General features: G+C 35.1%; 2 protein-coding genes across 2 annotated transcripts; both read left to right on the top strand.

Moving 5' to 3' along the window:
* Positions 1-6569: 6569 nt before the first annotated feature.
* Positions 6570-8778, top strand: LOC131053631 (LRR receptor-like serine/threonine-protein kinase FLS2). The gene has a single exon (XM_057988239.2). The coding sequence runs from the start codon at positions 6594-6596 to the stop codon at positions 8727-8729; it is 2136 nt and encodes a 711-aa protein (XP_057844222.2). The 5' UTR covers positions 6570-6593; the 3' UTR covers positions 8730-8778.
* Positions 8779-8809: 31 nt separating this feature from the next.
* LOC131053643 (putative leucine-rich repeat receptor-like serine/threonine-protein kinase At2g24130) lies at positions 8810-9755 on the top strand. Its single transcript, XM_057988250.2, has 2 exons — positions 8810-9107; positions 9217-9755. The coding sequence occupies exons 1-2, from the start codon at positions 8810-8812 to the stop codon at positions 9669-9671; spliced, it is 753 nt and encodes a 250-aa protein (XP_057844233.2). The 3' UTR covers positions 9672-9755.
* Positions 9756-20291: the final 10536 nt, after the last annotated feature.

Genomic DNA, 20291 nt, shown 5'->3' with positions numbered 1-20291 from the left:
TCCCTGGGATAGTGGCGCTGGGTGCCCTGGTCCCTGGGATAGTGGCGCTGGGTGTCCTGGTCCCTCTGTCAGACAGCAAGTTTCAGTACTTCTGACAGCTTTTCAGGTTGCAAAACAGTAGTTTCCGGAGCAGTTTCAGGGGCAGAATCAAGACAGTGGCGCCCGCGCCCCCATCCTGAACATTTTCACTTAGATTTTAACTCCGGGTACGCATCTGCATTCTTGTCTTGTCCTTGTGTTTACAGCTTTCCATTGTTTAAACTCAATTCTGCAATCTTGTTATTAGTTCATACTTGCACTTTGGGGTTAGGAATTGAACTTGCATCATTTTATCTTTCAATTATAACAAAGGAATAGAAACCCTAATGGGTAGCCCGTGGCTCTCTCTTCCACAAAAAGAAGTAGCTAATTGTGTGATACCTCTAGGCTCTTTCGTATTCTATAATGTGTGTCAAAAGGTAGGATTAGGGCATGTTAGCCTAGTCTCGTGTTTATTAGGCACTTTGAAAAAAATATATAAAAAAAATGAGTGGAGATGAAACAATTCAAAGCATATATTTCACTTTTTATTGATTCAATTTAAAAAGTTGAATCAACATTGGCCATTTCCTTTATAAAAGTGTGACACAACTTTGTACTTTTACCCTGGAATTTTAATTACTTATTCAATACATGTATAAATAATTTACGGAATCCTATATATGTAGATACATGTATTCATATTTATTCTTCATTTCATATACTTACACATATATACATTATACATATTCGTGCATTCACTTATACATGTCTCAATTAAGTAATTAAACAATGAAGATGTTTTTTATTGCTTAAGTAGGGAAAGGGCCTTGATCCCTAACAAAGAAAGACAACAAAAAAAAAAACTAAGCAACAACTGAACAACAACCAACACCACACAGTAAGAAGCCATAAAAAAATCAAGTCTAGGGACCTTTGGCTCTCCGAAGGGGATAGAAATACTAAGTTCTTCCATTCCTCTTCTAAGCTTAAGAGGCTTCGTAATCGAATTTCCTGTATTATTGATTCTAATGGTAACAGTCTGGTTGATGAGGATGATATTGATTTTGAAGCCGTTAGGTTCTTTAAGTCACCGCTTACAGCGGAACCAGTTGCTATAGATAATGAATTTGTGAATTCGATTCCCCCATTAGTGTCTCAAGAAGATAATAAGATGCTTATGGCTCCCTTTTCGTTGGTTGAGCTAAAAGAGATAGTCTTTTCCATGCAACTGGAAAAGGCCCCAGGCTCGGATGGTTTTACGACTCTATTTTTTCAGAAGCGTTGGGACTTTATTGGAAATGATGTGCTATTAGCCTTGGAGGAATCCAGAAGAAATAGGTCGATATTGAGAGAGCTTAATACTACTCTTATTGCTATTATTCCGAAAGTGGACAATCCTAGCTCTTTTTCAGATTTTCGTCTGATTGCCTTGTGTACCACTTTATATAAAAATTTTACTAAGGCAATTTTGGTTAGGCCTTCTAGGCTCCTTCCTCAGATAGTTTCCTTGGAGAAGGGTGATATTGTGCCTGGTCGAGAGACATTTGAAGGTGCGATTGTAACTCATGAAATTCTGCACTCCATATCTCAACAAAAGGTTTCGGCCATGATCCTTAAACTAGACATGCTTAAAGCTTATGATCGTGTTAATTGGCAGTCCCTTGTGGTTGTTTTGTATCATTTGGGATTTTTGCGCTGTTGGGTCAAATGGGTGTTTTCATGCATATCTTCTACCCGCTTCTTAGTTTTGATTAATGGTTCCCCTTCGAGGTTTTTTGCTTCCTCTTGGGGACTTAGGCAAGGGGATCCTTTGTCCCCTTTCTTGTTTATTCTTTTGGCGGAAGCTTTAAGTAGGGCCATCTCTAATGCTATGACATCTGGGTTATGGTCAGGTATCAAAGTTGATGGCCTCCTTTCTCCACAATCCCATTGCTTGTTTGTTGATGACACGCTTCTGTTTGGGGTTGCCTCTTTGAGGGAAGCTCGAGTTATAAAGAAAATTATCTCTGACTACATTGCTTTTTCTGGACAAAAGGTTAATAATCAGAAGTCCAAAGTCTTTTTGTGAATGTCTCCCCTCTAGTTAGGGATAAACTCATCTGCTTTTGGAGTTTCCAAGTAGGGATTTTTCCGTGCATGTATTTGGGCTTTCCTTTCTTTTTGGGCTCTGAAAAGACCTCCTTTTGGGATAAAGTTGTTCATTCAATAACCTCCAGAATTTCCTCCTAGAACCACAAGTGGCTTACGATGGCCAGTAAGATCCTTTTAATCAAATCAGTTTTGAATGCCATCCCTACATATTTGATGTCTATTTTGCAGGCTCCCTCTCAAGTTCTTAAGGACATTAAGGTTTCCCTTAGATCCTTCCTTTGGAATGATAATTTGGGAGGTAGGAAGAAGATCCCTCTTCTTGCTTGGGACAATATTTGTCATCCCAAAGAGCTGGGGGGTGCGGGTATTCATGATTTAGCTGTTCAGAATAAGGTGTTGGGGGCAAAATTGGTTTGGAAGTTATATGCAGACCCTTATAGAAAATGGGCTTCCATCATGCTTGCTAATTATTTAAGGGGAGCTTCCAGAGAAAGGATTTTTACTGCTACATCTCTTTCGAAGGGTTCTACATTCTAGAACTTTTTGGTATCTTGTAGGAGGGTTGTTTTACCACATCTATCTTGGGTTGTCCATAAGGTGAAGAAGGCCCGATTTTGGGATGAAGTCTGGAATGGGCATCCTGCTCTTTTAGGTATCCGAGACTGGTCTCCTTTTCCCAATATTCTATTGGACCTTTGGGGGCCTTTTGTTGCAAATTATTTTGACATTGCCTCCACAGGTCCATGTTTAGTGGCTAAATGGAAGATTATTCCTCCCTTACCTATTGATAATGATCTTAGACTTGCTTTTGTGGAAGAACTTCACAAAAGACCTCTTGTTTTTCACAATAAGGAGGACTCCTTGGTCTGGATTAAGAATGTTGCAAGTTCATATTCAGTAAAAGATGGTTATAATTCTTTGGTTTAGATTTCTTCACCCTCTTTCTGGCCTACTAATCTTTTTTGGTATCCGACTTGTCTTCCTAAGGCAGGGTCTTTTGCTTGGCTAGCAGTCCAGGATAAAGTCCTCATTGGGATGTGATTGGACAGGCTTGAGATTACAATAGTATTTCCTTATGTTTTTTATGGTTATTGTATGGAATCCATGGATCACCTTTTCTTGCTTTGTCCATTTGCTTCTGAGTGCTGGTATTGGCTGTTTGGCATGCTTGGTTGGTCTTCTACTCTTTGTCCTAATCTATTTTCCCAATTCATAGTCTGGTCCTTGTTGTTCTCCTCTTCATTTTATTCATCTCTTTGGGTTGTGGCCCTATCACTATTGATCTGGAATCTCTGGCTTGAAAGGAATTCTAGAATTTTCAAACATAAATTTGCCACCCTGATTGATGTAATTGGTAAAATACAATCCTCCATTTGTGAGGTGCTACAATCTTCCATCCATAAAAATTTAGATCACCTCAGGTCTTTTTCTCACTGGGACAATTGGGTCACTTGGAAATCGTCTTCGCTTTGTCTAATGCCTTCCCATTGGGCTATATCAGATGGACTATCTTCTCTTGTTAAACGCAAGATGGCTAAATGGAGCCCTCCCCCCTTCCCTTCATTCAAAATTCAATTTGATGGGGCTTCTAAGGGGAATCCGGGAAGGTCTGGTGTTGGAGTAGTTATTTTTTATCATTCTTCTAAGATCATTAAAGCCATGAGAAAACATATTGGTCAGGGTACTAATAATGTGGCCGAGTTGGGCTTGATCTCGCTCTTTCATTAAACATAAAAGATATTGTTATTGAAGGAGACTCAATGGTGGTGTTTTAGGAGGTTGTTGCCAAAAAATGTCTCTCTTGGCATTTGCAGTATTTTTTAGACCACATTCTTGTGCAATTAAAGTGCTTTTCCACTTTCTCTATCTCTCACTGTTTTAGGGAGATCAATGTCATTGCGGATTTCTTGGCGATTAAGGCTATTGCTGAGGATGTTGATTTCTTAGAGGTTTCTCCTTCGGACATTCCTGTTTCCTGCATGAAACTTCTTTCTTAGCAAGATCTCCTTTCAGAAACCTCCTTCATTTTCTATGTTTGATGTGGTTTTCTTTCGTAAGTGTTTGTAGTGAAGGTGTTGGTCTTCGGGACAATACCTTTGTTGTTGACATTTCCTGTTAGAATTTCCTCATGGAGTAGGGAGATTGTTGTGGCTTCTACTATCAGATTGAGATCCTCTTTATGGTATTGTCTTCTCTTGTCTCCTTGCTTTTTGTGTTTTTTCACTTCCTTATATGGCTATAGGGGGGATGTTCTCCTACCTTATGGCAACATCTCTATTGTAGCTATATTTGGTAGTACCTCCTCACTAAGTATGGAGGTTGGAGGGGCAACTTTTATTTGGCTGGTAGTTTTGGTATTGTATGGGCCTTTTTTTTGCTATCTGTCTGTCTTGTTTGGCTGCGTGCTTGTTCATTGATAATATCCTTGTCGATGGGTATCTCGATTTCCTTTTGATGGCATTCAGGTTTTGTTTCGGGGACTGTTTGGTACCAGTCTATATTCAACTCCACTCATTACATGCTAATTAGTATCTACTCGGTAGGGGTATGTTAGTTATATTTGTTAGATCCTCTGCTTTTTTAGTAATCATTTTACTTTGTGGTCGGAAGTTGGTGCCTTTCTCATGGGGCTTCGTATCATAATGAAAAGAGTTGGTCCTTTCTTTGAATCATTTGGCATCGTGGTTGATCTGATATTTAGGGAATTGCAATGTAATGATTGCGGTTGTTGTGAGGAATGGGTTTATTTCATCATCAGTTGAGCAGCCTCTTGCTTGCTGTTTTCTCTTATGATGGAAGGATAATCATTACCTGGTGATCTCATTCTCTGTTATATTCTTGATGGTGTGCAAATATGACATCCATTCTGTCTTTGCATTTTTTCTTACTAACACAAAATGCTCTGTCTTTTATGGAGACTTCTTGTCAAAATCGGTGGATGGTGGCTTTTTCCGAGGAATTGGAAAGAGCAGTTAACATGGTGGTGCAGATGGTTTCTTATCCTGTTGTTACTTCTTTGGCTTTTGCTTTGGATTATTCTATGGATCGGTCTCATCCTGCTTCCTGAGGGTTTTCATCACCCTTCTCTTCTTTTTATCTGGATTGGCATATGTTTGCTCACCATATTTGTGCTGGTAGGATCGCTTATTCTTGGTTCTCTTCTCGCTTTGAGTTTTGTTCTCTTCAGAGCCTTGGAATCATGGTGTATATACACAGATTGGTTTTGGGGTGATGGCACTGGTTATGGTTGGACATCATTGGCTCCATTTTGAGATATTTTCTTCTAGACTGGTTCTCACAGCTTCCTTTATATCTAATGCGGTTGGCTATGTATTTGGGGGGTTTATTTGGGATGCCTATGGGCTTTTTGTATTGGGTAGACAGGCTTCTGTTCTCTTGAGCAATACTGAAGGGTTTTCTTACTGGTTCTTTCCCTTCAGTGCTCTTTGAGCTAGACACATGTAAAAAAATTATAGATTTAATATAATTTTAGTGGTTTCATTCACTTTTATCAAAAAAAAAATAGTAGCCATAATAATATTAATAATATTGACAAATGATATTGCCATAACACAAGTAAACCCAACCATAGCTTAGACCAATGTTGATGAACAAGGTGAACTTAGACCAACTATAACATACTTGATGGTACACAAGGGATTCTTACAAAGTTTGACCAAATCAACTCATTCCAACATGAATCACCATCCATCTCATTGTATTAATATCAAACATTAATGGCATTGATTATTTCCAAGGAAAACTCATGTGATAAAAAAATCATATACACATTTCTTCAAACATGACATATCAAATTATTTCAAAGACATTTTTCTAATTTATTTTCCTAAACCTTTGAGAAAAGAAAAATAAACTTAAGAAATATCTAATAATCTTATGAAAAAAGAAAATGACATATTTTTTGAAAATAGTACTATATAATTTTTTTTACATAAATTAAATATTTTAAAGATGTAAAAATAAAATGAATAGAAATGAAATAATTAGATAAATATTAATTACGATACGTTTTTAATACCACTCCAGCTGGCATTGTCATTGTCAGCCTTCACTTCATTCATCCCCACTTGTGAAAAATAGCTCTCTTTTGGAAAATGACTTGACTTGACTTGATATGAAATAGCGTGTTTTCCAAACTAAAAGAGGAGGCGAAAAAATCCCGAGACATTTCAATTTTCAGCGTGTTTGACTTGACTTGATATTGTGGAAAAGCGAGAAAATTTCGCGGTTTGTAACTCCCAGATCAACAGATGGTCTTTTCTACTCCTCTACTTTCAACTTTGCCCAACAATTAGTCACAGACTATGAACCCAATAATTAGTCACAGATTATGAACCCAATAATTAGCGACAGATTATGAACCCAATAATATGAGAACTTCCTTTGCTACTCTAACAATGAAGATCATGATGATGCTTCCTCTGCTACTCTTTTTCTCTCTCTCTGCGCTGCCTCCTCACATGGCAGAGTCTCACATGGCAGAGTCTTCCAATCATTCTGATGAACAAGCTCTCATGGCTTTCAAAGCTGCTATCTCTCACGATCCATATAATTCCTTACTCCATTGGTCTCCCAATCACACCTTCTGTAATTGGCCTGCCATTACCTGCTCTTCTCGTCGACAGCGTGTGGTTTCCTTGAATCTCACTGGTATGGGATTACTTGGCCCCATCTCTCCCTTTCTCGGAAATCTTTCCTTCCTCAGAGTACTTGATCTCAAAACTAATAGTTTCCAGGGCCACATTCCATATCAGCTTGGAAGGCTATTTCGCTTGAGATGGCTTCGGTTGTCTTTAAACAATTTAAGTGGAAGCATTCCACCTGAATTTAGTCTTCTTTCAAATTTAGAAGCCATAGGATTAGGAGGAAACAAATTGACAGGTATTATCCCACCTTTCTTAGGAAACATGTCCCTTCTAAAGATCCTTGACTTGTCCGAAAATACACTCCAAGGTGGTATTCCTGCCGAGTTGGGTATGCTTAGTCAGCTAAACTGGCTTAATCTTTGCATCAACAACTTCAATCCGAGTTCGATCCCCCTCCCCCTTTCAAATTGCACTCGTCTCCAAACTTTGGAGCTCTGTGATAACAACTTAAACGGCCCAATTCCATGGGAGTTTGGAAGGCTGTCAGAGCTGCAAAAAGTGGTTTTGTGGCAAAATCAACTCAGTGAAGAAATACCCTGCTCAGTGGGGAATTGGACTCAGTTGGAAGCGCTGGATCTGGGGATCAACCAACTGAGCGGCACAGTGCCCCTGGAATTTGGTAAAATGCAGCAGCTGAGATGGTTTTATTTGTGGGGAAATAATTTTGTAAGTGGAAGCAGCGGTCTGCCTATTCTAACAGTGCTAACTAATTGCTCCAGCTTGGAAATTCTTGAATTGGGATATAATCATCTCACTGGCGTCTTGCCCACTTCAGTTGGTCGCCTTTCAAATTCACTCTCTGCTTTATCTTTGGACAGAAATGAAATTGGGGGAAACATACCAAATGAGATTGGTAACCTAACAAACCTGGCAACATTAGATCTAAGTGCAAACCGATTCAATGGGACCATTCCATCTGCACTTGGCAAACTTCCAAATCTGGAAAGATTATATCTAGAGGCAAACAATTTGCAGGGAAGAATTCCAGAAAGTTTTGGACAATCAATAAGGCTTGGATTGTTGTCACTCAGTGAGAATATGCTTTCAGGCCAAATTCCAGATAGTCTTGGCGAGCTTGCACAATTAAGAGACCTTATTCTTTATCGCAATCAACTATCAGGCAAAATACCTGCCAGTTTAGGGAAATGTAAGACATTGGAGATGGTGGACTTTTCCCACAACAAACTAACAGGAGACATACCTCCTGAAGTTGCAGGTCTTCAAAATCTCCAGTTGTATTTCAATGTTTCCAACAATTTCTTGCAAGGTTCTATTTTGGAAATGAGTAAAATGGTTATGGTTTTAGCTATAGATCTTTCTCAAAACAATTTCTCGGGTGTCATTCCTAGTGCACTAGCAAGCTGCAAGGGTTTGGAACATCTAAATCTTTCTTGGAATGCATTTGAGGGGCCAATCCCTGCATCACTAGCAGATCTGCAAAATCTGCAGGACATGGATCTTTCTCGCAATAATTTGTCAGGTATGATACCGGTGACTTTCAAAAAGATGAAAATGCTCCGACATCTCAATCTCTCTTCAAACAAGTTGACTGGAGAGGTCCCAAAGGAAGGAGCTTTCGCAACACTCGATGCCTCAGAAGTTATGGGAAATCTTGGCCTCTGTGGTGGATGGATAAACTTGCCACCATGCCCTCATTCCAATCACAAACAGCCATCAGTCTCCAAAAAGGTGATTATTCCTGTCATAGTAGGCATTGCAATTTTGATCATGTCTCTTCTATTGGTAGTATTTTCTTATATATTATGGAGACATTCTAGTACCCCTGCTCTCAATGTATGGCCTCCAAAAATTTCATATGAAGAACTTGTAGATGCAACTGGTGGGTTTAGTGATGAAAATCTGTTAGGAATTGGTAGCTTTGGGTCAGTTTATAAAGGGATTCTAAAGAATGGTACAATTATTGTTTTAGCAGAGAATGCAATGCATTAAAGAGAGTTCAGTATCGTAATGTAATAAAAATCATTTCAGCATGCTCCAATCTTAATTTTAAAGCCTTAATTCTTTCATTCATGTCAAATGGAAGTTTAGAGAGATGGTTGTATCATCTCGAAGGTGGTAGATTTAGATTAAATTTGAGTGATCGAATAAGGATAGCAATGGAGATAGCAGAAGGAATGGCATATCTTCACCATTATTGCTTTGTTCAAGTGATTCATCGTGACCTCAAGCCCAACAATGTCCTGTTAGGAGATGACATGACTTCATACATAGCAGATTTTGGCCTTCCCAATATTATTTTTGGCAATTCCGTGGATTCTTTGACTTCTATAGATGCACTTAAAGGATCTGTTGGCTACATTGCACCAGGTATATATTTCTCATTATTTCATTATGCATTTTGCTGGTTTTCTTTATCTTATACATTGTCAAATTCTTCAAATGACAGTCTTTGATCCTTGTTTATTTGTTATTATAGAATATGGAATAGGTGGAAAGCTTACTACAAAAGGAGATGTATATAGTTATGGAATTTTAATTCTAGAGTTGTTCACAAGGAGGAGACCAACAGATGATATGTTCACTGAAGGAATCAATCTACAAAAATGGATAGAAATGCATTTTCCAAATAGAATCTCAGATGTGGTGGATAATTGTTTGCTTATAGATGCTCATGAATCAGGGACATCAATGGTAATAGAATGCCTTACTCAATTTATGCAAATTGGGCTCTTTTGCACAAGGGAGTCACCTCAAGAGCGACCTGATATGACTGAGATAGTTGAGAGATTAAATACAATCAGAGGTGCATTTCTTGATACACCTAAAACTCCTCAATTACCAATAGACATCTCACCTTTTCTTGACAATACAAGAGATATAAATATGGCTGGTTCAGGGAACAATGAAGGTTCATCTACATCTACTTCCTAGGTCTACATAAATATTGTTGTTTTGTTTGCTAGTCAACTAGATAATAATAATGTCCATGTATTATATTTTGTAGTTCATTATATATAGTGGGGAGATGAAATAATGTTTAGATTGTGATATTTATAATGTATAGAATATTGTGACATTATTTATGATATATTTGAAATTGTGAGCAAAAAGGAGATGTGCATGTTGTTTATTTTCAGTTATATCAATCATACAAATTAATTTTTTTATAATATTAGTTGTATTTTATTTTTTATTGAGAAGATATTATAATGGTAAATTTTGTATATCTATGACATTTTTTATATGGCTATTTTTAGAGAATGCTTTAATACATGTATATATTGTAAAATGACACAATCTAGTGTAAAGTTTGGGCTTGATCATTTACCTCTTACCTTATTCTAATTTTGAGATAATAAAAAAGATTATTACTTTTTGATCATTAATGAATAAATTAGGTACAAAATCCACATTACTCTTGATTCCCCAAATTGAATTTCGTATTTATTTATATTTAACTTCTAAAAATAACCTTTCAATATATCGTTTTCCAACTTTTATTAACTTTAATTATGATTTACTAGTTAAATAAATACAAATAAGATACTCTTATCCAAATCATCATCTTACATCTAAGATTCTGCCTTTTAGTCACTAAACAACTTCATGCTAACATTTTTCATTTTAAAAATTATGTGTAACTATTTCCTAGTAATTCAAGCATGTAACTGTTTCTCATATTATAAATATCTTATATGGATCTATAGTTTTTTTATTGGAATAAAAATAATTATTATCAATAATAGTTACAATAGTTACAGAAGAACACAACTGCCACAAAGTTGTAGCTAAACATGGGCCCATAGTTTATATTGACTTAAAAGCTGATTACACTAGAAAAGAAACCAAATCTGATTCCATTGATAGCCCATTTCAATATAAAAGTTACTCTCTACCAACCCACTAATGGAGTCTTACAGACTGAGTGACATTATGAATGTTTATATTCCCAAGGAGAATGATAATTTGAATTGCCAATAATATGCAAGCACTATACTAAACTTTAATAAGAAAAGATTAAATCATATAATGTTGTCTGTTTTTTGTTCAATGAAGAATTCCGAGGAAGGAAGTGTTTACAGCCATATAATAGGTTGTTTATTGGGTTTTTCTAATTATATACAACAGATTAATTTATATAGGTTTTCCTCTAATCTCTTTTAGTGTGCATTCTATCAACGACTATCTGCTATAACAACTTATTTGCCCTCAGTTAATTCTGTTTTGCATGCATTCTATCTTTTATAATACTTGATACAATTTGAAATTTGAAAAAGAATTCGAATTGACTAATTTAATTATATAATTTATATTTTTATTGGGCTTTTCGAGGTGTATATTACCTTTTTCTCAAACCTTTATAATTGGTTTTAAGGCTTTATGTATAGCATAGATGTTCATAAATTTCTGTAAGTAATTATTCTCCTGCAATGGCTTCTATAAGACATGGAATGGTTTTGATGATAATAACAGTACTGTGCTTATTATCTAAGAGGATCTAGTATGCAAATCTATCCAAGATTGTGAACATTCTTGATTTTCATATCAATGGCACTATTATAAAGCTTGTGCACTATGCTCTAACTGACTAGAACAGTACCCATGTAATAATAATTAATCCTTTGTTTTTTGTGAGATTTTGCCAAGATCAAGAGCTCAATGAAAAGTACAAAATAGAGAAAAAATATTGATAGGAATAAACTGTATTCTATCAAGATGAAATACTGATCAACTGGATCATCAATCAATACATACAATGAATATGAGCTTGCTTATATAGGCAAGGCTATATGGATATGTGAGCACACAAACATGACATGTGGCTCAATAAGAAACAAGGGTAGGTAGGAAATAGGTGTGGTAGGTAGGAGAAACAATATAATATTCTACATGAGATGGATCAAGGGCATTGTTGCATGTTTTTGTGTTGGTAACAAGGGCATTGTTGTATCATGTTTAGTATACATTTCCACACACTCATAATTGTATTGATGTGAACAAGTTGAAAATGTGTTAAAGAGATATGTCATCATCAATTGTAATAATACTAAGATATACATAAAATAGATATATTGAAAAGATTTTAAAATTTCAAGAAAATACATTTGGTAAGTGGATAGACAAATTCCACTCCCTTTGCCAACATAATTTTCCATCTACCAAATTAAGATTTCTAGAATAGAATATCGACATCCATCAAAGCATAGTAAATAAATGAATTTCATTAGATGTTTAACTTTGCCCCATGTTGTAATTAGAATTCCCTTAGTAGAAATATATTAAAAAAGGAAAACCTAAAAAAGGAATATAAAGAATTTGAAGTAGTGCCTCAAAGAGATGTGCTCTCTTGGAGTATAATGATTCTAGCACATGCACAAAATTTATTATTGTAATTTCTTTAAAACATTCAAGTTAATGCAAATTGTAAGAGTAAATTAAGGTTTGACAATGTTTGCTTATGTCAAAATAAGATTTTTGGTATCTTTGGATGCTCTTTTGTATAAATACACGAGAAATATGAAAATGTAGATAAAGCAGAGAATAGTATCTTTCCAAATAAAATGAACAAGTTTTGTGTTCCATATCAAGGATGTACAAAATATATTTGTTGAAATGGCTTTATAAATTTTAGTAATGACAAATATTACGTGTGAAAGTTACCCAATGACTTGACTTGGTATTAATCTTCTTTTCCCAACAAGTACATCGTGTTTTTCTGGGCAAGCATCAGGGCTACGTTGGAAAAGTCTGTAATAACAAATGCCTGGAAGTTAGCCAATGACTTGACTTGGCTTTTCTTGCCAAGTGTTTGGGCTACGCTGGCAATGCGAGAATAGACAGAATGAAGGATGTGCAGGTCATCTTCACCTCTCACTTATTCACAACACACTCATCTTCAGCCTTAGACAAATACAAGAGGTATATATGTGGCTGGTTTAGGGAATAAGGAAGGTTCATCTACATATACTTCCTAGGTTTACATTTGTATTCTAGTCAATTAGATAATAAGAATGTCCATTTATTATATTTTGTAGTAGATAGTATTTTCGAAGAGATAAAATAATGTTTAGATTGTGATACTATTTATGACACATTTAAAATTATGAGAAAAAAGGAGATGCAGATGTTATTTATTTTTCAATTAAATAAATGATACATTTATTTAAAATTTTATAATATAAAATATTTCATTTTTTAATTAAAAAGATATTGTAATGGTAAAGTTTGTATATTCATGCCATTTTTTATATGTTTTGTGATTATTTTGAGAGAATGTCTTAATACATGTATATATTGCAAAATGACACATACTTGTGAAAACTTGGTTCAAACATTTAACTCTTACCTTATTCTTATACATGTACTCTAATATAATCATTCAAGACTTGTATTTATTGAATTTCTTTCTACATTATCCTTAACAAAAGTAGTATTCATCTAGACTTGATAGTTTGCATATCCAAGGTCATTTTGATCAAGTTGTGAAAATAATCATTGACTATATAAAATCTAAATTTAAATGTTGGTTAATTTTTGCACATTTTTTTTCAATAGAATTGTTTTACCAAGTATTAATTGCCATGATTTACTTGTATATGCTAATATTTAAGGGCATTCAATTACATTCATGTCATATCTTCTTAACTTTGAAGCATCATTCACATATCATTTGCATTAGGGGAGACAAACTCTTCAATTGGCATATTAAAAAGAATCCAGATCTCCGTGATTACCCTAGAAGTGTGTGTATGCTTGAGGAGAATCACAATTCTTTACCTAATATTTCAATGAGTTTAACTAATAGAATGTCTCCCCTTATATTATTAATGATAATTTTCTAAAGGTATTTCTAAATATCACAAGTATTAGACATGTAAAATGAGTATAAAAAATGAATAAAGTAATAATGTGAGAAGTGGAGAAGAGAATCACACAAAGGACAATTGATTTTATACATAGAAAATAAATCCACAACTATAGATGAGAGATATACTTATAGATTCAATCCCAAAAAAGAACTAATTAAAGATAAAATTAGACAATTTAGAAAGATAGAGAAAATGCCATTCCTAGAATAAGTATTAGCCAAATCAAAACATCATTAATAAATAAAATCATTCTTCACTTGCAAAGTTAAGTAGCCATTTCCATTATGTTTCATTTTTTAGTGTAATATTTAACTTTAGAATGAACTATGGCTTATAATATACACGTAATAAATATTTTTAGTTTAGATATATTTTTAAAAATATGACTCAAAGAGCATTAGTCAACACAAAAAAGTATAATGTCTAAAATAATTTAAAAAATGATTATCTAGGCTTAACTAACCATCATAATATCATAATAAAAAAACAGATCAAAGAAGAACTTGAACTATGATAAATTACACAATCTATTCTAATTTATCAAAAAAGTGTTGGCAACAACAATGAGAGAAAACTGAGAGGCTGGGTGAATCAGTTTTCTCCGGATCAAAAAACTTAATCACAAAAATAGATCTGATAAACTGCAACACTAACAAAGATAAGCAAATTGATAACACAACACACAACACCAATATTTTAACGTGGAAAACTTGTTTAAGGGAAAAACGACGGTGGGAACCTACCCACAATAAGATGATACTTTGTAGTAGTATGTGAAAATATTACAATGGGGAATGGACATGCATTTAGGCACACATCTTAGAGCTCACTACTCAAAAGATAATGACCCAAAAGGCTACAACCCTCAGGGAAGTCTCATCAACATACAACAAGATTCAAACTACGATTCAGAAAGAATGAATTGCAATAATAGCATCTCCAAATGTCTGATGACAGTTTTGGTTAAGCACGATTGTCTGTTCTGCAACACCAATCTCTGCTCAATCACAATGCCTCAAAGGATGAATCACTTGATCACACATACACCACGCTCTGATAATGTAGACACAACCACAACACCTAATTAACATGACTATATCACCTATTTATACAATTCATCAACCTTGACAACAAGGTCGACTAAACTCTCAACTCACAATTACAAAATTACATCACATGATACAAAGATCGACCACCTGACCAATATAATGATTTACATGACATAACATGGACCTAATTAAAATTCCAAAATATGCAACACCACTGAAGATCATGCCAAGATCAACTGCAACACACTACACCACTAGGAAAACCACATAACATGAAGAGCATCATCGAATTAGCAAAATCAACAAAAAATCACACAACGATCAATGCAGATCATCAAAATAAATAGGACACAATTAGGAAACACCATAAAGCATGTTAGAATCATTGGTAACAACTACACCAACACAACTTATCAAATCTTCATTGATCAACATTTGAACCTCAAGAATACTCAAACAACAACAACTGTCACAAAGAAAGATAACTTGCAGAACACCAAATCATGAACCATATACAGTAAAAATACACAAGACCATCCCAAACAATATCCCAAAATCTCAGATCTAGATCTAATCACACCAAAATATACTGAAGGAAATAATAAACTCTGCAAAGCACTGACCAGAAAAGTAAACTGCAAAACTGGATCATATGATATGATCAATTAAGCTTCATGAATCACCAAAAATAATACAGAAGAATAGAATGATACTAGAAATAAACCATGCACCAAACCATAATCCCAATAAACCAATCCGCAATCACCAGAGCATGAATATGTTATCAATGACAACAACATATCCTAGCAGTAGCAATGTCCAAAAATCTCCCCCTTTGGCATTGATGGCAACATATGAATGTGAAAAATAATCAATGCAAAGAAAGAAACATATCCAGCAAACTCCCCCTAAGATCAAACAGATAAAACAATTTTTCATATGCATCTCTCCCCCTTTGACAATAATGCCAAAGATCTCAAAATAGATAACCAAACTCTCCCCCTTTGATAAACAAATCATGAATTTCTCTCCCAGGCTAGTCTACCACAGGAGCAACACCAACTCATCAATGCAGATAGAAAGATAAGGCTATGAGATCCACTAGATTGATGCAACTCAATGCATCTAGTTCTCATCGGGAGGGGTGGATACCCAAAACTTGTCTCTTAAGTAGACAAATGTATCTGTAGGAAAAGGCTTAGTAAAAATATTAGCAATCTATTCCTTTGTAGACACATACTCCAACTTCACTTCCTCTTCAGTGAATTTTTTCTCTCAAGTAATGATATTTGATTGACACATGTTTGGTTTTTGAATGTTGCACCAAATTCTTTGGCATGTTAATATCACTGGAATTATCACAATATATGACAGTAGGCTCATCATACATAACTCTGATATCCTTCAACATTTTCTTCATCCAAACTACCTAAGTGCAGCTACCAATAGTAGCAATGTACTCAGCTTTAGTAATAGATAAGGATATTGAATCTTGTTTCTTACTATCCCATGAAAACAATTTCTTTCCTAAAAAGAATACACCACCAGAGGTACTTTTTCGTTCATCAACATATCCATCCCAATCAGCATCAGTGTAAGCACATAACATGAAATCATCATTCTTCAGATACAACAAACCATAATCTACAGTTCCCTTCAAGTATCTGAATATTCTCTTCATGACAGTGACATGACTCTCTTTCGGATCATCTTGATATCTAGCAGCCATGCACACAACATGCATAATATCTGGCCTAGTTTGAGTAAGATATAGTAGTCCAACAACCATAGATCTATACAAGCTCTGATTAGCTTTCAAAGATTCATCATTCTTAGATAATTTACAATCAGTCACCATAGGAGTTCCAACTAGTTTGGAGTCATCTAACCCAAACTTCTTCAACAATTCCTTCACATTTTTGGTTTGAGATATAAAAATACCTTTTCCAGTCTGTGAAATGTGCAAACCTCAAAAAAAATTTCATCTCACCTATCATAGACATCTCAAATTCCTTATGCATATCACTGGAAAACTTCATGCTCAAGTCATCATTACCTCCAAAGATAATATCATCAACAAAGACTTCAATAATCAAGATGTTATCATTCTCAATCTTAAAATACAGATTACTATCAACAATCCCTTTATTAAATCCCAATTTTAACAAATACTTACCCAATCTAGCATACCAGTCTCTAGGGGATTATTTTAGTCCATAAAGAGCTTTCCTTCAATTTACATACCATGTCTCCATCATCTAATAATTAAAATCCATCAGGTTGCTCAATGTAGACTTCTTCCTCAAGATCACCATTCAAAAAGGCAGATTTGACATCCATCTAATCTACCTTGAAATCTTTATAAGAAACATATGCAAACAACAATCTAACAACTTCAAGTCTAGCTACCAGAGAAAAAGTCTCCTCATAATCAATTCCTTCTTTCTATGAATATCCTTTGCATACCAATCTTGCTTTATTTCTGACAACTTCACTGGCTTCATTCAATTTATTCTCGAATACCCATTTAGTACCAATAACATTCTTATCATTCGGTCTAGGCACAAGATCCCATGTGTTATTCTTTTCAATCTAATCTAATTCCTCTTCCATAGCTCTCATCCAATTTTCATCTTTGCAAGCCTCAACAACATATTTAGGTTCAACTTTAAAAATCAAACATACCTCTTCAGCAACTAACCTTCTTCTATTCATCACACCTTTATTTTATTACCAATAATCTGATTTTCTGAATGATTCAATCTTACATACCTCCGAGTCTTCTGATTATTCTGATTTTCAGGTTTGCGGACCTCTCCACCGGCAGCAGCAACATCTGAATTAATAGTTTCTATTGGATCAGTCTACTCTGAATAGGGTTTAGAACAACATGATGACCATCATCATATCCGCAAGCTCTAATCTCTTTTCTGTAATCCTCATCAACCTTTACATTTTCACTTTTCACTATCCAGTCTCTTATTGTAGCACTGATAGGCTTTTCTCTTTGTTGAATATCCCAAGAAAATTCCTTCATCACTTCTTGCATCAAACTTTCCTATGTCGTCATCTCTCTTGATATAACATTTGCTACCAAAAATTCTGAAGTATCTCACAGTAGGAACATGATTAAACCATAGCTCATAAGGAGTCTTACCAGTATCACCTTTGATATGAACTCGGTTGAATGTGTAAACAACGGTGCTAATAGCTTCTCTCCAATAGATCTTCGAAACATTCCCTTCAATCAACATAGTCCTTCAACATCCAAGACACCCCTGTTCTTCTTTTCAACAACTCCATTCTGCTATGGGTAACTAGGAGCAGATAATTGTCTTCTAATCCCATGCTTCTCACAGAATGAATAAAACTCACCAAAACAAAATTCCCCACCTCTGTCAGATCTTAGATATTTCACCTTCAATCCTGACTCAGTCTCAACCATTGCTTTGAATATCTTGAACTTGTCTAATGCTTCATATTTCCCCTTTAAAAAGATAACCCACATCATCCTGGAATAATCATCAATTAGCAACATAAAATATCTGTCTCCCTACACACTTCTGTCATTTGTAGGTCCACATAGGTCAGCATGCACAAGATCTAGCAATCCATCAGATGTATACTATTTTCTCTAGAAAGAAATTCTTGTTTGCTTACCCAATTGACATTCCTTACAAACCAGATGAATAGGCTTAACAATTTTATGCAAATCTCTAACAACTTGAATAGAATTGATCTTAATCATTGAATCAAAGTTAACATGACACATTCTCCTATGCCACAACCAAATTTCATCAATATGAGAAATCAAACAACTTTTGTCACCAGCATTCAAATGAAAAATGTGACCTTCACTCTTAGTTCTAGATGAAATCTCTATACCAGAGGTATTTAGGATCTTGCATTTACCATTCTTGAATTGTAAATCATAACCTTTGTCAACTATCTGTCCAACACTCAAAATATTATGCTTTAAACCTTGAACATACAAGACACCATCAGTGTTATGCTTACCATCAAAGGAAATAGAACCTCTACCATGGATCACATGGGCTTTGTCATCTCCAAATCTCACCATTCCACCATCATACCTTTCCGTACTCATAAATTTTCTTTTATCACCGGTCATATGATGTAAACAACCACTGTCAATCACCCATTCATCTTTCTCTTCAACTTTAGCAGCTAAAGCTTTCTCCTTAATAATGCAACTTGTGGAATCAACAGGTATCGGTCTATCCTCTTTGATAGGAATAAATGCAACTTCATCTCCCTCTGATTCTTCAACTATAACACCTTCATCAACAACATAATAGCAGTTCTTCTGATTCTTATACTTCCAGTTATATTTGTAAGGCTTGTCATACTTCTCATGCTTCTCATATCTATTATTCCTATCAAACTTATAAAATTTATTATTCCTATCATACTTATCCATTCTCTCTAGGAATCTAGAAGAAAAATGTCCTATTTAATTACAAGAGAAACATTTCAAAGGCAATTTTCCATCATACTTACCATCTCCCTTAGGCAATCTGTGGGCAATCAATGCTTCAAGCTCATCTAGTTCTCTTTCTTGCTCTTCCATCTCTCTCCTTTCTCTTTTCTATCTAGATATTCTGCTTTCATCATGATCATATTTCTTCTTTCCGGATATAGATGCTCTAAATGTTGTCTCAAACTTTCCGTGTGATTCACCACATTCGCTCAGCTCAAAAGAAACAATCTTTCCAATCGACATATCTCTTGTCACTGTAGTCACACTTCGGATCTCATTAATAGCAGGTACCTTATATTTGTAAGCATGAGGCAAATATCTTAGCACCTTAGCAACAATTTCATCTTCTTCAAGGGTTCCATCAACACATCTGATACCTAGGACAAGGTCATTCACCTTAGCAATAAAGGTATTTATATTCTCATCTTCTCCCATCTTCAACATCTCATATTTCCCTTTCAAACTCTACAACTTAGCAACTTTCACTTGTTTATCTCCTTCATACAGGGTTTGAAGCTTCTCCCAAATCTTGTGTGTAATATGAAGTCCCATTACATTTATCATCTCTGAATCAATCAGGGCACTCATCAATGCTTCCTTCACTCTAATGTTATGTTTAACTTCCTCGATCTCATCACCAATAATCCATTCAGAGGAGCAAATTAGGCATTCTTTGTAATCTTCCAGTAATCCTCTCCAAGACATCTCAAGTGCACTTCCACCCAGTTCTTTCATATAGCATAGTTACTCCCATCAAATCTCAGACTTCCCTTTTTAAAGATAACACCTCCAGTTCTAGTTGTCATCCTGGGTCTCCTCAAGTGGTTAAGCTTCTTCGGGAAGATCTAGCTCTAATACCAATTGTTGGCAACAACAATGAGAGAAAACTGAGAGGGGGGGTGAAATGGATTTCTCCATATCAACAAACTTAATCACAAAAATAGATTTGATAAACTGCAACAATAACAAAGATAAGCAAATTGATAACACAACACACAACACCAAGATTTTGACGTGGAAAAATCAGTTAAGGGAAAAACCATAGTGGGAACCTACCCACAATAAGATGATACTCTATAGTAGTTTTTGAAAATATTACAATGGGGAGTGCACATGCATTCAGGCACACTGC

The sequence above is a fragment of the Cryptomeria japonica genome, chromosome 8 (genome assembly GCF_030272615.1).
Source record: "Cryptomeria japonica chromosome 8, Sugi_1.0, whole genome shotgun sequence".
NCBI lineage: Eukaryota > Viridiplantae > Streptophyta > Pinopsida > Cupressales > Cupressaceae > Cryptomeria > Cryptomeria japonica.
Note: the sequence above shows the minus strand (reverse complement) of the source record. Positions and strands in the feature narration are given on the sequence as shown.